Source organism: Pipra filicauda, unplaced genomic scaffold (assembly GCF_003945595.2).
Source record: "Pipra filicauda isolate LSUMZ 115617 unplaced genomic scaffold, ASM394559v2 scaffold267_size1258537_pilon, whole genome shotgun sequence".
Taxonomy (NCBI): Eukaryota; Metazoa; Chordata; class Aves; order Passeriformes; family Pipridae; genus Pipra; species Pipra filicauda.
In genome coordinates this window covers 29,465-46,823 of record NW_024104384.1, presented here as the reverse complement: position 1 = coordinate 46,823, position 17,359 = coordinate 29,465, and the positions used below count along the sequence as shown (strand labels likewise).

The window sequence follows — 17,359 nt, the reverse complement described above, 5'->3', positions numbered from 1 at the left end:
GTGTTCTGCAGGCTGAGGAACAGCAATTCCAAACACAGGCATCGAAGGCACACCCACATGTGTCCTAAATGATTTTAAGTAGCCAGCTCAGAGCATAAAGAACAAGCAAGACCTGATCATTAGGAGACATTTCTACCATTATTCTGGATAATGTGAAATTATGACTCTTTCAACCAACCTTCCTTTGTGGTGTTCTGCAGGCTGAGGAACAGCAATTCCAAACACAGGCGTCGAAGGCACACCCACATGTGTCCTAAATGATTTTAAGTAGCCAGCTCGGACCATAAAGAGCAAGCAAGACCTGATCATTAAGACACATTTCTAATCTTACTTCAGGTTACATGAAATTATGACTCTCTTAGAACATAACCAGCCTTCCTTTGTGGGTTTTCTGCAGGCTGAGGAACAGCAATTCCAAAAACATGCGTCAAAGGCACATCTACATGTATCCTAAATGATTTTAAGTAGCCAGCAAGCAAGACCTGATCATTAGGAGACATTTCTACCCTTATTTCAGATAATGTGACATTATGACTCTCTTAACCAACCTTCCTTTGTGGTTTTCTGCAGGTTGAGGAACAGCAATTCCAAAACCATGCACCGAAGGCACACCACGCTCCGGGAGAAGGGCCGGAGACAGGCCATCCGGGGCCCAGCCTACATGTTCAACGAGAAGGGCACCAGCCTCACGGCGGAGGAGGAGCGTTTCCTCGACTCCGCGGAGTATGGCAACATTCCCGTGGTGCGGAAAATGCTGGAGGAATCCAAAACCTTGAACTTCAACTGCGTCGATTACATGGGGCAGAACGCCCTCCAGCTGGCTGTGGGCAACGAGCACCTGGAGGTGACGGAGCTGCTCCTCAAGAAGGAGAACCTGGCCCGGGTGGGGGATGCCCTCCTGCTGGCCATCAGCAAGGGCTACGTGCGCATCGTGGAGGCCATCCTGAACCACCCGGCCTTCGCGCAGGGGCAGCGCCTCACGCTCAGCCCCCTGGAGCAGGAGCTCCGAGACGACGATTTTTACGCCTACGACGAAGACGGGACTCGCTTCTCCCACGACATCACCCCCATCATCCTCGCCGCCCACTGCCAGGAGTACGAGATCGTTCACATCCTGCTCCTCAAAGGCGCGCGGATCGAGAGGCCGCACGACTATTTTTGCAAGTGCAATGAATGTATCGAGAAGCAGAGGAAAGACTCCTTTAGCCACTCTCGCTCCAGAATGAACGCCTACAAAGGATTAGCCAGTGCTGCTTATTTGTCCCTTTCCAGTGAAGACCCTGTCCTTACTGCCCTAGAGCTAAGCAATGAATTGGCCAGACTAGCCAACATTGAAACTGAATTTAAGGTAATTTCCCACTGTGCCTTTTTCCTCGGGCTGAAAATGTTCAGGCTTTTATTGCTTGTTTTACATGTTTGATCGAATTTTGGTTTGCTGTTTGAGGGGGTGGGGGAGTGAGAGAGACTGGCAGAGACTGCCAGATGTGTCATCTATGCATAGATTCAGATCACTGTCATTCTCCAGTTAATAAATGTTTGGAACTGAATATTACATATTATAGCAGAAACATCCTTACTTGGAGTTTCTATGTTGCACTTTGTGGTTGCTTAGAATCCCAAGTCTGCAGCAGGAATAAAACTCAGATTATTCTAAAAATGGATCTTCATTCCTTGTAAGAAAGGTAAGTCTTTTTAATTGAGCAATCTATTTTAGAGGCAGAGCTCTAGAACCTGGTTTAATGGTTAAGAATCCAGTATCTAATTCTGTTACAAGGATAAAAGGTATAAATCAAACAATTTTACTTCTTTGTATAATAATTTAAATTACATTGCATCTTAATGGTTTGGTACTGCATCTGTATATGATGAATTTCATGAAAAAAAGGGAAAGAGAAACAATCAAGAGATTGTTATGAAATTTATAATCGTGCCAAACATAACAGTGGAACTTGTGGAACTCTTACAAGTTATTCAAGATTCCCATTATCATAATGATTTTGTAAATGTCCAATGTCATTTGAATTATTTCTCTAAGTCATTTACATGACATAAATAGCATTGTCTCTCTTTCTAAAATAAATTAGTCATTAAAAACCTCATTTTCAGTGGCTCAGTTATCAACATGAAACTGTTTTCTGACTCATGACTGTTGTGCAGCTACAATCATGACCAGTGACTCTGGGGCAATAAAGCCTAGGCTGTGAGTTACCTGGGGTGAGATTCTTGCCAGGAATACATTATTTTTAATTTAGGAAGGTAATCGTGTGTTAAAGCATCCATTTCAGGATTTGGAGCTCTTTGCTGTAAAGGACTAGGGAAGAGATTATCCCCCTGTGCTGGGCACTGTGAGGCCACACCTTGAGACTTGGGTTCAGTTTTGGGCCCCTCACTCCAAGGAAGACATTGAGGGGCTGGAGTGAGTCCAGAGAAGGGCAACAGAGCTGGGGAAGGGGCTGGAGCAGCAGGAGCAGCTGAGGGAGCTGGAGGGGCTCAGCCTGGAGAAAAGGAGGCTCAGGGAGGACCTTCTGGCTCTGCAACTCCCTGACAGGAGGGGGGAGCCGGGGGGGAATCAGTCTCTTCTCCCAGGTAACAAGTGACAGGACAAGAGAAAACAGAGTCAAGCTGTGCCGGGGGAGATTTAAATTGGATATAGGGAAAAATCTCTTCACTGAAAGGGTTGTCAAGCTCTGGAACAGTCTGCCCGGGGAAGTGGCTGAGTCACCATCCCTGGAGGGATTTAAAAGACTGTGGATGGAGCAGTCTGGGACGTGGTTTAGTGGAGACCTTGGTGTGAACAGTTGGACTTGATCTTAGAGGGCTTTCCCAACTTAAACGGCTCTATGCCCCTGTGCTCTCCAATTTAAAAGTAAGAAGAAAACATATTCTCAGGCTTTGCAACACTTCAGTAACTCTCTAACAGGAAAAGAATCCCAAAGCACTGAGCTCTTTTGGCAATAAAACCGGGGCAAAACTTTGCAAACTCTTTTTACCTTTGTGCAGCAGAATTGCAACAATAGTTGAAAGGGAAGGTTTGACTTGAATTCAGTCTTAATGAAGCAACTTCAGTGAATCTGATTGCTTGAGTGAGTGTTGCTCCAGTGGGAGAATGTTGTAGGCTCACACCCATAGCTGACATTAATATCTCATTAATGTTCCAGCTTGTTTTCAGTAGAAAACTACATATTGTGAGCAGCCTCAGTGTTGCATGGCTGTCACTTCTGAGAAGTGTCTTGCTGCAGAAAAATAAGTTGATCTCTACCAGAACCCTTCCTTTTGTTCATGGAGCTGCCAGCAGGGTCTAGACTGGCACTGGCAGGGGCATGAATCCTTCAGGAGCAAAGCAGCAAGGAAATGTTGGATAGTCTCGTGGTGGTTGTGTCTCCCCAGCACCGGAAAATGGATGGCAATAAATCAATACCAGAAAAAAAACCAACCAAACATTAGAAACCCTTTGCCAAATTACTGCATTTCTAGGAAGGTTTTCCAATTCCATTGCCTTATTGGAATTGGAATTGTGTTTCTGTGCAACACCTGTGGCACTGAAGTACCTCAGAAGTGGCCACACCACCAGTTTATTTCAAAGAGGTCGCATTCCTTTAGTATATAAATGCTTCCAGAAATAAGAGATTTCTCAAGATTCTAATGTGTTCTTGCTGTAGCAAAAAAAAACCTCAGAGGTATGTATTTATGCAAAAATATTTGTCTTTGTTAACATCATCAGTGTGATGTGAAATAGATAAAACAATGGGCTTTTTTCATAGAGCAGGACAATTTGAGAAATTATTTTGAGAAAAGAACACAATTGCTAAAAATGTGTTTAAGAAACCCACACATGACGAATATTTATTAAATCAAACCAGCTCTGGAGGGCTTTTTTGTGTTTAAAATAGTGCTTTCCTAGAATTTTTATCTTTTAATTGCTAAAGTTCCATTATTACAATTGGCACGGAAAGGATTCATAAAATTATCGCTTGGGATTATTTAAGAACATTATTTAAGAACAATATGCAATCGCAGCAACACAGTTCTCAGGAAGTACAAAGAGTCCTTGAAGTGGAAAGACACAAGATTTTAATAATGTAGGTGGACAAATAGTAATTTAGTAACCTCTGAAGAAACTCCTGGCATGAGCTAATTAAAATATAAATGCTGTGCCTCTCCCTGCTGCTTGCTGCCCTAAATATCTTATGCAATAGCACCTTCCTGCACATCCAAATGAAAATGCATGTGCTGTGTTTTTTAGAGAACGTGATTTTTTTTAGGCAAGTTGCCTCTTTACATGTATGAAAGGTGAAACAAAACAGCCACTTTGGAGGAGAAACGTTACATCAGCTGTGGCTGGCCACAGTTGGAGAGAGACTCCAGTGAAGATTTCTGGGTGAAAATCAATTTATCCATTATTTTTTTTTTTGTCAGCAGAAGCTGAATAGTTTGTTCTCACTCTAAGTTGCTGAGATTCAGCAATTGCCCTGCAGTTCTAATGAAACAGCTTTGCAAAACGTTGCAAAAAGGCTTTCTTATTAATTGGAGAAAAAAACATTGCTATGAAAGATTTGAAAGGAGTCTACAAGAAATAAATAAAGCCCTCTTTCCCAAATTAAGATGAAAAATGTGACACTGGTTGTTTCTACTGAAAATACTGTCAATGTGATTGCAACTCATGTAGAAATGGGGTGAGTAGGAAATCTCTGAGAGGTGGATTCCTGACATTTCAGAAAAACAGAGAAGAAAAAGTCAGAGTCCCTGTGTGTGTTTGTAGGTCTTTGTGCCATGATATTGTTCTGCAGTGGGAGCATTCCAAGTTGAAAAAAACAACCTCAATTAAGTGCTTTGCCATTTTTATGTATCCCACTCCAAAGCTCAAAATTAGGAACCAATTCATGACTTTCTCTCTCTTTCCAGTTTTCATTTTGTGTTTAAAGAGAGCACCAACCAATATCCACTGGAGCAAGGGCAATACAGACTGGGAGCTGATTTAGTCCACTGGATTATCCCTTCATCTGTATTGCCCTTGGAAGGAGGGAAAGAGAGGGGAGCCTTCCATCCTGTGTGGACTGGAGGGTTCCTAGTGACCATTCTTCTGCAGACTGCAAGAACAGCTGGGTGGGAAACTGAGGGGTGCATTTTAATTAAAAATCAAAAGTACAATTAAAACAGAAATACAGGACAAAGATAATGTGCTTTGTAGATTTCCATGAAGGGTGGAATACAGATATTAGGGTAGTGATTAAAATATGAAGCTGTTTTGAGGGAGAACACATTGAATGTCAGCCTGGCAGTGCCCACAGAGGAGGAATTCTCCTCTCTCTTTCTCTCTCTTTTACTCAAATAGAAAAAAATAATCTGTGTACACTCCAATTTCTTTCAAACCTGGCAGACCCTGGGTCTGAGTCATAAAGCAAATAATCCTTCTGTCATGTACCAGTGGGTTCTGTTTGTTTTGCTCATATAAATAAGCTTGATGTCACTTCCAGTACGAATAGCACAGCTGGGATTTGTCCCTCGGAACAAGTCATCACCCCTGAGCCAGGCTGTGAGAATTGCTCTCCTCTCTGGTCCAGAGAAATCCATCTTCCCCATGTCAGCTTGGGGTGCAACTATGTGCAGATGTCTCCAGTTACCAGGTGTTCCCAGCCAGGTGACTCATTTCTAACACTGGAATATTAGAAGCACAGTCAACACAATCATTTTTATATGTCGGTCAAAACCTTGAGGGATTGAATTTCTAGCAACCAGCCTGCAGGAAATGCAGTAGCAGGCTTAATATTACAGTCCCTGTCCTGGAAATGGAGTGAAACTCAGAATAACAGCTCTGATTCCTCTTCCTAAAGCTTTGACTGTGGATTCCCATTTCTGGTGAGATCCCACTCCACTCCCAGGTCTGTTTTCCAGCCTTGCACGCTCTCAAATTAGACCCCACGCTTGTGTGTGTCAGGAAACATCCTTGTGATGAGGAAAGTCAGCCAGTTCATTCCATTCCATCCAGACAAATCAAATTAGAGACTCGCAACGGAGGCTTAGAACAGATCTCACCAACCATGAGTGGTAAAAAAGATCTCAGCTCCTGTTGATTAAAATATTACTGAAGGCAGGATCCAAACCACCACCTGAAGACATAAGGGGTGTGGTCTTTGTTTTCCAATCCCACCCACACTGTCAGTTCATTTACTACAGTGTTACATATTTTATTTCTAAATTATTTGCTTCTTGCTGTCACTTTTCTTCTACCTCTTGTCCTTTCCCTAAAAGCTGTTGGGATCCAAAAGCAGGTCCCAGCTGAGAGCCTCTGTTGGCAGGTCACCATCACACCCAGGTGAGTCTCAGATCCCTAAATTCTCATGATGCTGACTTAGTGGCAAAACTGGAGACTCCATGGCTTGTAGCTGTTAGGGATGATCTGCCACTCCTGGCTCTTGCTCCAGTAAGTCAGTCCCAACTTTTTCCTACCTATAAATTGTTAACTTCACAGGATGTGCTTAACTTGAAACTTCTTAAGAGAAATGACCTTGGCAATTTTTTGGGTATTTCTGGCTCAATGCTGGAGATTAAAAAAATCATTATTAGACTGTTGTTTTTTTTGAATGAGTGATAAAAACAGGAAATAACAGAAAATATTGAGAAGCAAAATAGTAGAAAGGGAAAATACTTTGTGAGAATGGAGGATGGCAGTGGACTTGGAAAGAGAAAATTTCTTGGAAACCACCAGCAGGGCTGCACTTAAAAACTCTGCTTAGAATTCTGCACTTAAAAACTCTGCTTAGAACTCTGCACTTAGAAACTCTCCCAGACTGAACAGACTCTCCGATTCGTTTGCTCTCAGGACTGACTGGTGGGAGACAGTGCCTGTAGCTCATCTCCCATTAAACCCAGAAATTGTTGTGGGAACCTCCCTAATTAGCCCCACGGGCACTCCTGTGAATCAATCACTTAATTTTCCTGCTCTGCCCCATTCTTCCTTGGGTGATCCTTTAATCCCTTCATAATGTCTGGCCTCAACATGCTCTCTGGCAGACATTTTGCTTCTGATATATTTGGGAATACTTTTATGACTCATATTTATTTGTTCAACAAGCTGCTCTTTGAGGCTTTAGTGGGCTTATATGGCCTTTGTTTAGATTTCCATTTAATTTTCAAGAATTTCTATTCTTTTCTATTTTTTTCTTCTAGACAGGTTTTTTTTATTTTTTAAAAAGGTGTCTTTTGACTCATGCAACTTCTCCTTGTTTCACTTAGCTGGGTTTGAGGAGAAGACAGAGGGAACTTAAGAAATTTGGTCTGATAGGCAGAATATGTTCATTGCCTTTTACTACTACTGATTTTATTTTCTCCTGCACAACCATCAACTTACCTAGTACCTGTTTGGAAAATGAAGCATCACCATTATAAATACCTGTGAGTATATGAACAATCACTAGTCCCAAGTGTTAGTTTTTTAGATATGAACTTTTCCAGATCAGTCTTTAATGAGAACATTATTTTTTCTTATTGATGGAGTCAAGGATGTGGTTTGGTGTTAAAAAAAAAAAACCTGATTTTTTTCCCCTCCCACCTACAAGCCAATTTCCCCCACTGCCTTGAAAACATGTGCATTTAGAACCTATGTTTCTTTTTTTTTCAGTTTTCACTTGTGCAAAGCAAATGCATAAACAGGTACGACCAATTACCCAGCTCATAAGAAGGGAAAGAATCAAGTCCCAGTAAAACAGGAAAACAAATTTCCTATTGATAGAAGGTTAACTTCTTGTTGCAACAAATTAGGTATTAAAATAAGAGAGGAAATGAAAAGCAATAATGGAAATAGCCTGGGAGAAGGAGAATATATTTAAGCCTTGTAGTGAAACTGGTGTTTGGCTCAGTGAGTGGGACTCATTCTGTGCTTAAGGAACTCATTCTCTACGCTGTTCTTTTTCAGATACAAATTCACTAATAATAGATGCTGCACTGACTTTGTCTTGAGAGCTAAATTAATTAATTGCAGTGTTTTGCATGGATATACAGCAGAGACTGTGGAAAAAGGATGTAGAAAATCCTTCTGGTCTTAAAACCCACCAAATCTGCGACTATTTTATTGTTCTCTTTAAATATTTATACATTAAGAAATATCCTTTATGTTTTGAGAGCTGTTGTTGTAGGTGCTTTTTTTTGGGTGGTGTGATCAAATCCTCTTCTGCCTGGCACGTTGCCCAAGCAAAATGGTTTTCAAATGTTGCAGGGGAAGAAAATCTCCAAAGCTTTTCGGAGGGTGCAGAACCGATGCCAAAGCTGGGATGGCCTGGAGCTGTCCTGAAAAAAGCAGATTTGTATCTCTGTGTAGGGAGGTATTTCAGCATCTGTCTGTGTCTATTTGCAGTCAAGAAGAGTAGCAGATGCTGTGATTCGTAGTGAAAGGTATAACTCAGCATCTACAATCCACAGCTGGAAAAAGTAAGATCATTATTCATGGAAGTTGTAACCCTGGTACAAGCCACTGAGCAGTCACATAAAACTGGGTAATGTCCACTGCCTACAGGGTTATTTAATCACTTTATGAGTGGCATTTTTGTTAAAATCTTCCAGCCAACTTTAGTAAAAAAAGAAAAAAAAAAAAAAGAAAACCTCTTTACAAATTGCCAAAATACTTTCTGCAGGAAAATGATCTCTTCACTTTCCCCGGGGAACCAGCCCATGTCTCTCTTTTGAAAGACTGGAGGGGAAAGAAGATTCTTTTACACATCAAAGCATAGACAATGCATCAGTGCATAAGAAAATTTAATAGTTTAATTAATGCCTTAAGGGTTTTGGTCCCCTCAAAAGAAAAAAGAAAATTGGAGGAAACTTTTGACATTTGGAGATGGCAAGACAGATGCAACCCTGGAAATATTTGACCCTCCCAGAGAGTACAGCTGCGATACTTTTGTTTCCTGTGATGCTACTGCAAGTGAGATTTTTGCCAATGCCAGTTTGCCCACCATCAGTGCAATGTTTATTGCCTTTTACAGCTCCCTGGGAAGTAATTTTTAGTCCTGCTCAGTTAGGGATGAACAACATTGCAACTGCAGCACTTAACAGCTTGGTGCTTCCAGCTTGACTGAACACAACATCCCCAGAGCAGGATTGCAGTTCAGGGGAGCAGCAGACATGATCATAAAAATATCATATAATGTGGGATCCCCTTAGAATCATTAGTGGGACAACATGTGGGTTCACCAGCTCGGTGGGAAGTGGAGAGCAGTGGGAATGTGTCAGCTAAGGAAGCAGCAGAGCTGTTTGAAAGGAAAGGCATGTTGGCCCTTTCCATCCCAGTCACTGGATCCTCTGCAATGAGTACAGAGCTCCTCTGGCTTTGAGCTTGTTCTTGCACACCCGCCATTCTCCTGAGAGATTTTTCTCAGTGTGACACAGCAACACAATTCCCCTCCTCCCCCCCTTGGCCATAAGTGGTACCAAGAAGGGTCCACCTTAAAGAAGACACTTGTCAGAACTCCAAAATGCAATCACTGGTGAGGAGAGCAGGCAGAGGAGGCTGCTCTCACTCCTGTAACATCAGTCCAATACGATATTGGTGAACTTTGTGTTTAATTAGTAACACCAAATGCCCAGGCATTCAACTGGTATCAGCACTGGGGTTTTGGGAACAGTGAAGAGCCAGGAGGTTTATGTGAGCAAGATGACTGCTTTCCAAAGAGTGCTGCTCACTGTTCTGGGAGGATCTACTGGAACTACAAATGAGCATGATTAGGATGATTGCTCCAATAGAATAATAATGTCAGATCAGCAGATGGAAGGATGGAGGCAGGTACGTTTTTCCAAGGCACTGCAGGAAATTAATATCCTATTAATGAATGTAAACCAAGTAACACGTTCTGAGGATCTCAAGTCTGACACTAAAGAGGATACAGATGGGAAGTGATTTAATCTCTCACTCATTGTGTTGTTAATTGTTGTTGGTGTAGATAATTATAATGAACTCATGCTCACTGTGTCCAGGCAGACTATCCAGTGAATTGTGGATAAACAGGAGTGGTATACAAACAATTTTATATTGCCACAAAATGCTGCTAGGTATTCCAGTATTTATGGGGTTTTTTTGGCATTTACATGGTAAAAAATGTCAATTTTCTGGAATATAATTTGTTGCAGGGAATTTTTCACCAGTGCAGCGTGGAAATAGCTCACTGTCAAACTGATTTCATTCTCACTGTCCAAACTCCAGGATCTGAACTCGTTTCAGAACAGAGAGATAATTATATACTTTTTATATTCATATTTCTGCTCTGGAAAGTTCTGCAGCATGACTTCTAAGTCTGCTCTTCTTAGAGAGAGGATAATTTCCTTATGGTCAGGATTATGTGCCAGGACTATGCAGCTGGGATCACAATTTTCCAAAGTGCCTGGTTGCTGCTTATGTGCTCTGGGGACCAGAATTTCATCCACTCTGATGCTCATGACTGGTTCTATAAGGAGCTGTTCTTGCTGGACATTGAGAATTGTGATAGTTGGCTGTTTGAGACCTAGAAAACATATGGTTATTTTAATTATCCATAAAATTTGCATCATGGTTTGCAGTTAAGGCAGCATTCACTTGCAGGATGGATTCAGGAGGAATCTTTGTCCTGATATGCACGTGCTGCTTGTAGCCAAAATTCCCATGAGAGAAAAGATTCACAACACCTTTGAACATATAAATGTGTTCCTTAAGCAAGCTGCAGGTGAAGCTCAGCTTAGGGGAAAAATGAAGATGTGTTGAGCAAACAATTGCTTTGAATTTGAATCTATTTTTTTCCCACCTGATTTTCAGTAAACATAAATTTCAACTGAGCTGAAAAGAGCCTCACAACTGAAGGAGAGCAGCTAATGCAGTGAGTGCAAGGGAACTATCTATTCCATCTCAAATTGTATAGGAAATGGAAATCCTCCCCAGTGGAGCTTGTAACAGACGGATCAGGAATGTAAAAAATCTGGGAAAATGTCAGGGAGGAAAAGCATGGATGGCATGTGGAATGAGGAGCTTGGCCCAGAGGTGATTTTTGTGCTTTGCTACATCTGTCACATCAGAGATACAGAACTACCTGAAAGGAGGTTGTGGTGAGGTGAGTGTCGGCCTCTTCTCCCAGGGAACAAGAACAGGACAAGGGGAAAAGGCCTCAATTTGCACCAGGAGAGGTTCAGGTTGGATATTAGGAAAAATTTCTTCACTGAAAGAGTGACTAAGCACTGGTAGAGGCTGCCCAGCAAAGTGGTGGAGTCACCATCCCTGAATGTGTTCAGAAAATGAGTAGACATGGCACTTTGTGATATGGTTTGATGGGCTTGGGATATGAGGTCAAAGGTTGGACTCAATGATCTTGGAGATCTTTCCCAATCCTAGTGATCCTATGATTCTGTGATTTGCTGCTCACTGTCTTATGTGGAAATGCTCTGTTGAAAACAGAATAGTTGTCAAGGAAAAAGTTCACCCCAGCTCCTGCCCTCATGAAATGCTCCTGGGCTAAGAGGGATTCTTTCTGCATGATGATAAAAATAAGGCTGAAATAAAGGTTCTCTTAGTGCAAGGGGCATTTTTGTTTTTAAAAACAAGAAAAACTGTTTCTCGGTGTTTTGTCCCCACGCGAGGAGCCAGCAGATATTTGAAAATTATGGAGAGGGATTTGGAGTCTTGCACTGGATGATCATGAGCTGGATTTTACCGTTGACATGAACAGATCCTAAACTCTTCTTCAACAAGGAAATTGGCCAAGTATTATTTTGAAATGTGTGGTTTGCACTTGAGAAAGAGAAGCTGTTGACAGGACATGGGGAGAGAGACCCTCTCCTTCACCAGCTGTGTGTATTCCCTACATTTTGCATGCCAAGCATTTAGTCAATACCTCAGCATAGCCTGTCCTGTTTGTGTGACATCCAGGGACTTGATAGTTTATCTTCTGAAAACAGGTGTTTCAGGATAAACATTCAAATGAGCTTAGGAAAATCTGCAAGGAAAACAAAAACCACCTTTCACTTAGCTGAGGAATCAGAAGCATGTGGCTTATTTGTGATGTGTGCTTGAAAGCCAGCTGAGGTGACAGGAAAAAGAACATCGAGCATCAAATGCCATCTCATGCTGAAAAGCTGCCGTGCCAACCTCGAGGTTTGAAATACTCTGATTTAAAAAATTATTGTCAAGCAACATAATTTCTGTTCCAGGTTAATTAAATACCTTCAGAGGCTCAAAATAGGGTGTTAGTTCTCTGCTGAATAGCACTGATGTTCCTGCACACTCCTGTGCTCTGGAGGTGCTTGGGGAGGGTGCCTGTCAGGCTGAAGGTGACATTGTGGGGAAGGAGCAGAGGAGATGGAGCTGTTCTTTTGGCAGCTTCTTAGGTATTAAAGAAGAAGATTGTACCCTGTTCAGGTGAGAACTTTAGATAAGGCAATTGATCCAATAATTTCAGTGTACGGAGATTTCACAGGTAAAGAAAACTTATTTTAAGTTTCAAATGGTAAAAAAAAATCAGTATAACTGATACAAAATGTTGAGAGTGGACTGATTCTGAAATTTCTTATGCTAAGGAATCTAAAATTTTGTTTAAAGAGGAATTGCTTTCAGTCTCAGTCCTTAACTTTCTCCTAGGAGTATTTTAATGGATTCCTGGCTTTACATCCCCAAATAATCCATCCATTGACTTTAGGAAAAAAATAAAAAAAAAAGCCAACAACATTTAAAGGAATTGTTTCAGGGGGATATCAAAATAAAATATTTTTCCTTTTCCAATGTTTTTATTGATGGAAAGAGCTTCCTAAATTTATCCATTACTTTTGGTCCCAGAGGAGATGCATTTATCACAAAAATTAATAATTTCCAGAAGAAATTATTGGTTGACTTGGTAGATTCATTAGAGGCAGAGCACAAATGAGTAGAAATAAAACAGGGATGTGCAAATGTCTTTTCTGCTGCTTTTGACAGTTCTCACTTTAAAGCTCTTGGAATGTTCTTGCTGAGGATTACACACGTGCCTGGACCTGCAAATGATGCTGTAAAAGCACAGTAACAAATTTTAAGGGATTTTCTAACTCCCTGAGTGAAACCATTAACAGCATTTCGGCTACTTCTCTATGGATTTGATATATCTACCAGTCACTTGATATTTTACCAGGTATGAGGTGAAATCCAAAGTCAGTGGTTTGATTGATCACTTACTGCTCTGTCCCCTTGGTGGAGGGAGATGTCTCAGAGATGAGCTTCTGCTGTGCATATGAAGAGATGAATTGCAGCTAGGAAGCTGAGGAGAAAAAAGGGCCACCAAAAAAGAAAAGTCTTATGGTAAATCAGTCAGTGCAACTGCCACTGAAACGATGCAAGGGATGTTGTTTTCACGGCTCGTGGAAAGTCACATCATTTTTGGTCCTCAATCAAATCGCAAATTGTTTTCAAACAAAAATTGTTTTCTGGGCTTCTTTGGACAAAAATAATGTCAGCACAAGCAGAGGTCTGTTTTGTCCTTGGGCTCTTTTATTGGACACATCTCTCAGTGTCTCCTGACGGGATCTGAACTCCCCTTTGCCTGGAGGCCCCTCTGCTCTGCCAGGCCTGGCACTCCAGAGAACAAACCACTGCCATGTTTAACTTGGCTCCAGTTAGATGGGGCCAAATGGCTTGGAAAGCAGCAGAGACACACTTTGGAAACGTCAGACTCTTGCACATGAACAGATTGCTTATTATTCTCTCTGGAGATGAAGAAGTCAAGGTCTGGATCATTCCACAAACGAATCGGGGCGTCTGTCCCTGTTTCCAGACACGCTGAGCAACCCGAGCAGAGAAACGTTTGGAATGAGCACTTGGCTTTAAATTCAGAGACGTGCCCACTGGGTATGACACAGCACCCCCAGAGCTCCAATCACTCGCTGATGTGCTGCCACTTAAGGAGCAAGAGAACATAAACCAACTGGATGTGCTCTCTGGAAAATTAACTGTACAGCCTTGGCACAGTCTGTGCATGTAGGCATTTAGTCTGAAGACAATAGAAGCACACTCAGCTCTGTTCAGAAGTGCCAGCAGTTAGTGCACAGTTGGCAGAGCTCTTTGGGAGGTGCATCTCAGAGGATAACAAGGCTGCAGGAGCAGGATCAGTGCAGGACCCTTTCCTGTCATCTTCTCTCCTTGTCTTCCCTCCCACAGGCCTTGTGCTTTTTTTTCCATGCCCAAACATATGGCCAGTCACAGGCAGTGTAAATACCCAGAAGGAAATTTGTCCTACAGCTTTTCTCTACCGGCTTGTGCGTATTTCATGTGGTATCTAATTGGTAAATATTTATAAGCATTTTGAATATTTGACACGATGGTTTATTTAACAATTTCACTTCAAATCTAGCATATAATATTTTTGCTTTCTTTCCTCCCTCCCCCCTCTTTCTCTCAGCTTTGTTTTCTTTCTACCAGCATTTTTATTTAGGGGAGTTTTCTGTTTGTGTTTACAGAATTATTTCTCCATTTTTTTTTTTCTGCTGCCTCTTCTCAAAATGCTAATCTAAGCAATGCAATATTTCTCTCCTTGATATGTGTGATGTAGATTAAATACAAAGAGCCAAGAGCTTGAGGAAACATAAAAAGAGACTGTGCAACGTGCCTGCAGCTTTCATTTGCACAGCAAATTTAATGTTATCCAGTAACACCAGACAGGTTCCTGGTCTTACTTTTTCTTATTTCACTTAACTTTTTACTCAGACTCCATCCCTCTGACCCAAAACAGCTCTTTTCTGAAAAAAATCTGATTGGTTTTGAACAGATGTGGAGACATGACAGAGTTCATTTAGAACATAATCAACAGATAATAATAGGGTACTGGGAGAAATGGCAGTGAATGACAAGCACCATCAGCCTTTTCAAAGCAGAAAAATTAGACATTTTTAACTCCACATGCACAACAGTGTTAGAAGAAGCAGGAAATGACTAATTTGGAATCCTTTTCTAACGTTCCAGTTTTTAAAAAATGATATTGTAACATTCTCAGGCATTGTCCCGAGCCCACTCTGCTCGCTGCCTCTGTTGGAAATCAAATTCTGGTCATGTGTTATTTGATGTTATTTGAAGCAGACTGGCTCTCTGGAGTACTTTAGTTGTATCCTTCATCTTCCTCCCTGAGGCCTGGCAGTGCTCAGCTGTCAGGATGAGGCCCCAGCATCCCTCATGTGTGATTTGCAGTTTTCATTCCTGTAAAGATCCATCTGTTTTATGAACCTCATAATCCTCGGGCTTCTCTGATGTGGGAGCTAGTTGGGGCCCTCAGGAAGGTTTGGGTTGTTGTGGTTGCCTGTGTGTGGTTTTGCAGGGCTGACAGAAGGGCTGAGCTGGAGTTTGTGTCTCCAGCCCTGGATTTCTTGTTGTGGCACAGCTGGTGACCTCCACTTGCAACCCACTGCCTGTCCAGGCAGCAGATGGTTCTCTTCAAGACATATTTTGACCAGGAGGGCCATGAAGTGCCTGGTTTAGGGGCTGAACTTGGCTGGCAGGGCAGTGGGGAAGTGGGGGCTGTCCCTTTGCACCCCAAGACACAGTGGCCGCCGACCCCTCCGTCTCCTGGCAGAGCCCTGGGGTCCTCAGGGCTCTGATCTTCAGAAAGCTTGGTGCAACAAGAACCTCAGAGAATCACAGAATACTCTGAGGTAGCAAGGACTCACAAGGATCATCGAGTCCAACTCCTGGCCATTCCCAAGAGTCACACCCTGTGCCTGAGAGTGTTGTCCAAATGTTTCTCGAACTCTGTCAGGTGCTCTGAGCCTCTTCCAGTGCCCAAACACAGGCTGGGAGAAGAATATTTTTCTAATATCCAGACTAACCCTACCCTGGCACAACTCCAGCTGTTCACTGGTCACCAGTATCTGGAAGTATCTGGAAGTCCATCCTGATTCTCCTCCTCTTCCTCCCACGCCTCTCTAACCTTGCCCTGCAGCCTTCTGTCCTGTGCCAAAGGGAGCCCCACCACTGTCCCAGCACTCCTTTGTGCAGGGAATCCAGGACCTTGGATGCTTCCAAATGTGTGGAATACAGGCAAATGTGTGAAAAACACAGTGCTGGCACGTACAGCAGGAGAGCTTGGATGCTGCCTGTAAATAAATCTTCTTGGCTTCCTTGAGATTGTCACCGTGTGTCACAACTTCCAATTCAGTATTTTATGTGCAGGTACACAATTCCACCAAAAATACACCTCCAAACCAGGATCAGGAGAAGCCTGGCTGTCAGTCCTCTGCTAAACTTGGTTTTTAGGGTAGAGATACAGCCAATAACATGCTTGAAGAGAGAAGTACACTGACATGAGGAGAGTCACTGCGTGGCTGTGTTCTCACTGTCAGGCTGATCAGGATTTTCTGTGCTGACTGGGAGCACTACAGAAGCCAGAACAAAGAAGGCAAATGCCTTTGTAAAAGGGATCATCAGAAGACACAGCAGGTTCAGTGATCATTGAGACTTGTCTTAACACATGAGCAGTCTCCTGAGAGCAGTAAGCTGCTCTTCTGCTTGGCTGCAGAATTGCTTGAAGGCACTTTATTTTATTTTATTTTATTTTATTTTATTTTATTTTATTTTATTTTTTATTATTGTTTTATTTTATTTTACATTATTTTATTTTATTTTTATTTTATTTTATTTTTTTTCTTTCTACAGCCTTTATGTTGGGTAGATTGTATGGCTGCTTGTGTCTACTTAAAAATCAGAGCAAAAAACTTTGAATGGGGAAATCCTTCATAGCCTCTGCAAATTTACAGAACCAGTAAAAACATGAGATTTGGAGATGGGAATAAAGCTGGGCCTTGATGGAGTTTGTCAGGTGGGAACCTGCCATTTACAGTTGCTTTAGAATCACTTTGCTAGATGCAAACTAAACTGCTTTCCTTAAAGGAAGAGAAAAATAATCTGAGGTAACCCTTGCTAGTTGCTCAGGTGATGTGGAAGTGGTGATGAGAATTCCCTGAAATGTGCTGGTTAAGAGATAAGCTTGTGAAGTTTGCAAACAGAACATAGAGAATGGTACTAAAGCTCAGCAGAGTTCTCATCCTTGTGGATTTTTAATGTGAATTAAGCATCCCCATTACCTATGGCAAGCAGGCATTTCATTCACAGCCTGCATCTATTTTCAGATCTATCTATGTTTGGTGTCCTTCACCATTCCTGGGGTTGTTTTGAGGCTGATATTCTTGTTTGGTCATCTGTTCTCTCAGGGAACAGGCAAGCTTTCTATTTATTGAAATTCATCTTGGTGTGGGGAAGATTAAAGCCTGGAATTGATTTGAGAGGAGCACTTTGAAGCCCTAAAGTACAATCTGTCTCTCATTTCCATTTCAGACCTTGCTTCACCCCACATTTGAAAACATTCACTCTACAAACCCTATCTCACAAAATGCTCAG

At 42.0% G+C, this 17,359-nt stretch overlaps 1 protein-coding gene across 1 annotated transcript in view; it reads left to right on the top strand.

Annotated features, from left to right (window-relative positions):
- LOC113995584 (short transient receptor potential channel 7) overlaps positions 1-17,359 on the top strand; it is a gene marked incomplete at its 3' end in the record, with an annotated part of 52,268 nt that overhangs the window by 7,973 nt on the left and 26,936 nt on the right. Inside the window, exon 2 of the mRNA XM_039382387.1 lies at positions 571-1,348. Within this exon, the coding sequence (XP_039238321.1) occupies positions 571-1,348 (778 nt within the window). The remainder of the gene's footprint in view (positions 1-570; positions 1,349-17,359) is intronic.